This window comes from Mus caroli, unplaced genomic scaffold (genome assembly GCF_900094665.2).
Source record: "Mus caroli unplaced genomic scaffold, CAROLI_EIJ_v1.1 scaffold_17387_1, whole genome shotgun sequence".
Lineage (NCBI taxonomy): Eukaryota > Metazoa > Chordata > Mammalia > Rodentia > Muridae > Mus > Mus caroli.
The window spans coordinates 5,827-12,796 of record NW_018390316.1 but is presented as its reverse complement, the minus strand read 5'-3'; the positions used below and the strand labels follow the sequence as shown (position 1 = coordinate 12,796).

At 40.2% G+C, this 6,970-nt stretch overlaps 1 gene segment (V, D, J or C); it reads right to left on the bottom strand.

Annotated features, from left to right (window-relative positions):
- Positions 1 to 3,241: 3,241 nt before the first annotated feature.
- Positions 3,242 to 3,839, bottom strand: LOC110288593. The segment is given in 2 exon segments: positions 3,242 to 3,573; positions 3,791 to 3,839. Coding segments are annotated over 2 exon segments (381 nt in total).
- Positions 3,840 to 6,970: the final 3,131 nt, after the last annotated feature.

Sequence of the window (6,970 nt, the reverse complement as noted above, 5' to 3'; positions counted from 1 at the left end):
GGTAAATTTGCTTCCTTTTGTTCTAGAGCTTTTAGGTGTGCTGTCAAGCTGCTCCTGTATGCTCTGACTGGTTTCTTTTTGGCAACCCTCAGAGCTATGAGTTTTCCTCTTAGGACTTCTTTCATTATGTCCCAGAAGTTTGGGTATGTTGTGGCTTCATTTTCTTTAAACTCTAAAAAGTCTTTAATTTCTTGATTTCTTTCTTGACCAAGTTATCATTGAGTAGAGTGTTGCTCAGCTTCCACATCAATGTTGACTTTCTATTATTTATGTTGTTTTTGAAGGTCAGCCTTAGTCCATGGTTATCTGATAGGATAGCAGGATAATTTCAATATTTTTGTATTTCTGTTGAGGCCTCTTTTGTGACCAATTATATGGGCAGTTTGGGAGAAAGTACCATGAGGCACTGAGAAGAAGGTATATCCTTTTGTTTTAGGGAAAAATATTCTGTAAATATCTGTTAAATCCATTTGTTTCAAAACTTCTGTTAGTTTCACTGTTTCTCTTTTTAGTTTCTGTATCCAGTATCTGTTCATTGATGATAGTGAGGTGTTAAATTCTCCCAATATTACTGTGTGCAGTGTCATGTGTGCTTTACTAAAGTTTCTTTATTGAATGTAGCTGCCCTTGCATTTGGAGCAGAGATATTCAGAATTGAGAGTTCATCTTGGAAGATTTTACCTTTGATGAGTATGAAGGGTCACCTCCTTATCTTCTTTTGATAACTTTGTGTTGGAAGTCGATTTCATTTGATATTAGAATCGCTACTCCAGCTTGTTTCTTCAGACTGCTTGGAAAATGTTTTTCCAGGCTTTTACTCTGAGGTAGTGTCTGTTTTGTCCCGAAGGTAGGTTTCCTGTATGCAGCAAAATGTTGGGTGCTATTTAGTAGCCAGTCTGTTAGTCTATGTCTTTTTATTGGGGAATTGAGTCCATTGATATTAAGAGGTATTAAGAAAAAGTAATTATTACTTCTTGGATTTGTTGTTGTGGTGGTCGTTGTTAGAGTTTGGATTGTGTTCTTGTGGCTATCTGTTTTTAGGTTTGTTGAAGAATTCCTTTCTTGCTTTGTCTAGGATGGCATTTCCCTCCTTGTGTTGGAGTTTTCCCGTTATTATCCCCTGAAGGGCTTGATTCCTGGAAAGATACTGTGTTGATTTGGTTTTGTCATGGAATACATTGGTTTCTCCAACTATGGAAATTAAGAGTTTTGCTGGTTATAGTAGCCTTGGCTGGCATTTGTGTTCTTTTAGGGACTGCATAACATCTGTTCAGGATCTTCTGGCTATCATAGTCTCTGGTGAGAAGTCTGGTGTAATTCTGATAGGTCTGCCTTTATATATTACTTGACCTTTTTCCCTTACTGCTTTTAATATTCTATCTTTATTTACTACATTTGTTGTTCTGATTATTATGTATTGGGAGGAATTTCTTTTCTGGTCCAGTCTATTTGGAGTTCTGTAGGCTTCTTGTATGTTCATGGGCATCTCTTGCTTTAGGTTTGGGAAGTTTTCTTCTATAATTTTGTTGAAGATATCTGCTGGTCCTTTAAGCTGAAAATCTTCATTCTCATCNACTCCTATTATCCGTAGGTTTGGTCTCCTCATTGTGTCCTGGATTTCTTGGATGTTTTGAGTTAGGATCTTTTTGCATTTGGCATTTTCTTTGATTGTTGTGTCCATGTTTTGTACAGAATCTTCTGCACTTGAGATTCTCTCTTCCATCTCTTGTATTCTGTTGCTGATGCTCATATCTATGATTCCTGATTTCTTTCCTAGGAGTTCTATCTCCAAAGTTGTCTCCCTTTGTGATTTCTTTATTATTTCTACTCCATTTTTAGATCCTGGATGGTTTTGTTCAGTTCTTTCACCATTTTGATAGTGTTTTCATGTAACTCTTTAAGGGATTTTTATGTTTCTTCTTTAAGGGCTTCTAGCTGTTTGCCTATGTTTTACTGTATTTCCTTCTTAAAATCCTCCATCATCATCATGAGAAGTGACTTTAGATCCATGTCTTGCATTTCTAGTGTAATGGTGTATCCAGGACTTGATATGGTAGGAGAGTTTGGCTCTGATAATGCCAAGTAACCTTGGTTTCTGTTGCTTCTGTTCTTATGCTTGCCTCCTGCCATCTGATTATCTCAAGTGCTTGCTGCCCTTTAATATATCTTATTGGAGCCTGTCCTTCCTATAATTCCAGTTTATTCATGACTCCTCAGAGTCCAGCTTTCACTGTGATCCTGTGATTCCGGGATCCTGCGAACCTGAAATTTTGGCTGTGTCAGAGTTCTTGGCAGTAAAGCGTCTTCTGAGACCCTGAAATCTTGGTGTGACCAAGCTCCTTTTAGCCTTGGATCCTGTAATCCTAAGATCCTGGGCGTTTTACAGTGCCTGGAAGTGGTGTCTCCTCTGAAGACTGTGGGGCTGTCTGGTATGTTTGAAAACAAGGTACACCAGTACCAATCAGAACAATCCCAAGCTGCTCATTAGGCACGGCTCCCAGGTCCTTGCTCCTGTTGTCACAGGCCCATCAAAATTTGTTTGGAACAGATGTTGTGTTGCACTCACCAATGATCCTAAAATCCTGTGGAGAGTCCTCTTGGAACTTTGGGACCGTCCACAGAGTTTGCACCTAATGTGACCCGGATCTGGCGCTGACCAAAATGCTTGAATCTTTCAACATCTTCATCTTACAAAGTTTCAGAGAATCTCCCATTGCTACATAACATATAATCACATACTGTACCTAAAGCCTTGGCTAGCAAAGTGTCCTCAATAATCAAACTTGAACGTAAAATCCAGAAGAAGAAAATTTTATTCAATGTGGCCACACTGGAAATAACGGGGGGGTGGGGGGGTGATGTTGTGGGGGGATACATCCAGAGAATTATCAGATTGTGCAGTCCTGAAAGGACATTGAAGATTAAAAACAGTGCAACACTAAAGCAGCCCTGTTCAAGGTGTGGTCAAGACTACCACTATGGTAATTGAGTAGACTTGTATCTATCACCTTGCAAGACACTGAATGACATCCCCTGCAGAAAAGATGCTGCTTCTCCTTCTACCAGCATGAACTCTTATGGAAAGTCCCATTTCCTAGGGATTCATTGTTTACATAGCTAAAAGTTAGAGAAAACAAGTGTCTCAAGAATGGCTTCAATTTGCCATGTTAATTACATCATGATACATCCAGACTAGGAACAAATGAGGCAGCTTTGTTACCGCAAGTAGTGAGGTTTTTGTTCAGGGCTGTATCACTGTGAGAGGATATTCTAGACTTTGCATACAGTAATAAGCACCCACATCCTCAGCCTGCACTCTACTGATTCTCAGTGTGAAATCAGTTCCTGACCCACTGCCACTGAACCTGTCTGGGACTCCTGAGGCAAGGTTGGACATATAATATATCAGGCGCTGAGGAGACTGGCCTGGCCTCTGCAGGAACCAATACAACCGATGCTTGCCACTACTGTGCAGGAGACTCTCACTAGACCTGCAGGAGATGGATACTGACTCTCCAGGTGTGACAGGTACAGAGGGTGAAGCCTGGGTCATCACAATATCCCCAATGGCTCCTGAAATAGAAGAAATGAAAAGTTATCCACAAACATGATGATACTGTGTTACTTTATCAACTTCCTAGTCACAGAGGTCATGACTTTATTCATATACTAAAAATGTTCAACATAAAGTACTTAAGTAGAGAGCACAGAAACTCTCTAGAAATCACCTAGGCCTTCTGCTTTCCCCAGAATCACCCACATTCTCCTTGATCTTTGTTTTTCTCCTCACCAGGGATCCAGAGCACAAGCAGCCCCAGGAACTCAGCTAGGCACCTCATTCTGAGAACTTGATACAAAAAGTCTTGAGTAGTCAAGGCAGAAAGGGAGGCTAGCTTTTGTCTTGGACCTGCAGGAGAGATCCTCCCAAGGGAGCAATATGCAAATCCCCTGCTTGGTGCAGCTGTGTGAAAAGTAGCCAGCAGGAAGAGAACCTACTCTCAGTAATGAAGTGTTATAAAGTGTCTGCTCTATAGAAAAATAGAAACAGTCTCTGCTACCTACAGCAGGGAGCAGTTGGACTCCACTGTAAAAGGCTGGGTCAGCATCAATAGAGACACAATCTACAAGAACACAGGCATCAAAAATAGCACCACAGAAACACTTTGTATTTGCTAATAATTTTCAGCATACCATCTTCCTGTCTATTCCTACCTGACTTTTTGTTTTAGTTTTGTAAGAGGTGGGGACCCAATGAATAGAACTAAAGAGAAAAGTAGTCTTCACATCTACATGAGGAATGACTCTCTGATGACCATTTACCACAAAAATGTTGATACATTGAAGACTGGATAAGAGCAATGAAGTTATAAAGACACAAATATGTAATTCCCAATAATCAGTTTTTACTTAGTTCAATGTTATTAGTTAAAATTTAACCACTAAGAACAGGACACAGGCAGACACAGCAAGCCATGAGCTAACTCAGAGTGGGATGATTTAAATCACATTTCTCCATGTTAGAACTCAAGAAACTGGAATAATGTTTCTGCAACGCAAGCCCTGAGGCTTCAGCTGAAGAATATGTCTCCAAGTCTACATAGTGGTACCTTTTCCAAATTTAAACACTTGATATTAGAATGGCTACTCCAGCTTGTTCTTGGGTCCCTTTGTTTGGAATATCTTTACTCAGCCCTATACTCTGAAATAATGATCATCATTTTTGCTGAGATGTGTTTCTTATATGCAAAAGAATGATCGATTCTGTTTACACATCTACTCTGTTAGTCTGTGTCTTTTTATTGGGGAATTGAGACCATTGATGTTGAGAGATATTAATGTCCAATGATTTATTAGTTCCTGTTATTTTGATGTTGGTGGTGGTACTGTGTGTGTGTGTGTGTGTGTGTGTGTCTTCTTTTGGTGTTGCTGGTGTGGAATTATCTACTTCTGTGTTGTCTTGGGTCAAGTTACCATCTTTATGGTGGAGCTTTCCTTCTAGTATCCTCTATAGGGCTGTGTATGTGGAAAAATATTGTTTAAATTTCCTAAGTAGTCCACCTCTATGATTGCCTTCCTTTGTGATTTCTTTATTGCTTCTATTACCATTTTCAGGTCTTGAATAATTTTGTTCATTTCTTTCACCTGTTTCATTGAGTTTTCTTGTATTTCTTTAAGAGATTTATTTATTTTCTCTTTAATTATATTTATGTCTTCATAAAATTAGACATAAGACCATTTTCTTGCAATTCAGGAATATTAAGACATTCGAAGCTCACAGTTGTATGGTAGCTGCATTCTGGTGGTACCATATTGCCCTGGCTTTTGTTGACTGCATTTTTACACTGGTCTTTAGCCATCTGGCTGTCCCTAGTTTTGGCAGCACTGGTAGTCCCTCATGGGAACAGGCCTCCAGGGATGTAGGTAGAGCTGACGGTCCCTGGTGGTTGCAGTCCTCGGTTTGTCCTGGGCAGGACCAGGACTCCAAGAATATAAGCAGAGTTGTGGCCCAGGAAATGAAGTGTGGTCAATTCCTTGTTCAAAACTTCTGGTTTTGCCCAGATATGCAGGTAGGCAATTAGGGTTGGGGTCTTACTTGATAGTCACTGAAAGTTGTGGGTGCCTAGATTGTAGTTAGGGATTTGGACTGGAAGATGGAGTACAGATAGCACAGAGCAGACCTCATGACTGCTGTGCTTTCCGGGAACCCAGTAAACAGGAGTTTGGTGAGTGAAAAAATAACCTGGTTGTCCCTGACAGCAGCAGGCCTCCAGGGATTCAGGGAAAGCTTTAACATGGGGAAATGAAGTTCAGAAGGGGCAGGATTGAGGTCACCAGTAATAGGTTTGCCCAGAGAGTCTAGCAGGCAGAGAATTAGGGTAAGGGTCTCACCTGGTAAACCTTGATAGAAGATTAAGTGGTGAATATCCTTGAATGCATTGGCAGAGGAGAGAACTCTTGAATACAACACCAATACCTCAGGCACTAAGATCATCAATTAATAAAGGGGGTCTCCTTACCTCAAGCTGTATTGCAGAGCAATTGTGATAAAAACTTCATGGTACTGGTACAGCAACAGACAGGTAGATCAATGGAATAGAATTGAAGCCCCAGAAATGAACCCACACATCTATGTACACTTGATCTTTGACAAGGGAGCTAAAGCCATCCAGTGTAAAAAGGACAGCATTTTCAAAAAATGGTGCTGGCACAACTGGGCGTTAAAATGTAGAAGAATGCAAATAGATACATTCTCATCTCCTTGTACAAAGCTCAAGTCTAAGTTGATCACAGAACTCCACATAAAACCGGACACATTGAAACTTATAGAGGAGAAAGTGGGGAAAAGCCTAGAAGATATGGGCACAGGAGAATAATTCCTAAACAGAACAACAATGGCTTGTGCTGTAAGATCAAGAATTGACAAATGGGACCTCATAAAATTGCAAACCTTCTGCAAGGCAAAGGACACTGTCTAAAATAAGATAAAAAGGCCACCAACAGATTGGGAAAAGATTTTTACCAATCCTAAGTCCGGTGTCCGACTAATTTCCAATATATACAAAGAGCTCAAGAAGCTGGACTCCAGAAAATCAAATAACCCCATTAAAAATAGGGTGCAGAAATAAACAAAGAACTCTCAGCTGAGGAATAGCAAAGGGCTGAGAAGTACATTAAAAAATGTTCAACATTCTTAATCATCAGGGAAATTCAAACCAAAACAATCCTGAGATTTTACCTCACTCGGCTCAGAATGGCTAAGATCAAAAATTCAGGTGACAGCAATTGCTGGCAAGGATGTGGAGATAGAGGAACACTCCTCCACTGCTGGTGGGATTGCAAGCTTGTACAACCACACTGGAAATTAGTCTGGTGGTTCCTCAGAAAATTGGACATAGTACTACTGGAGGATTCAGCAATACCTCTCCTGGGAAATATATACAAAAGATATTCCCGCTGTTAATAAGGACAC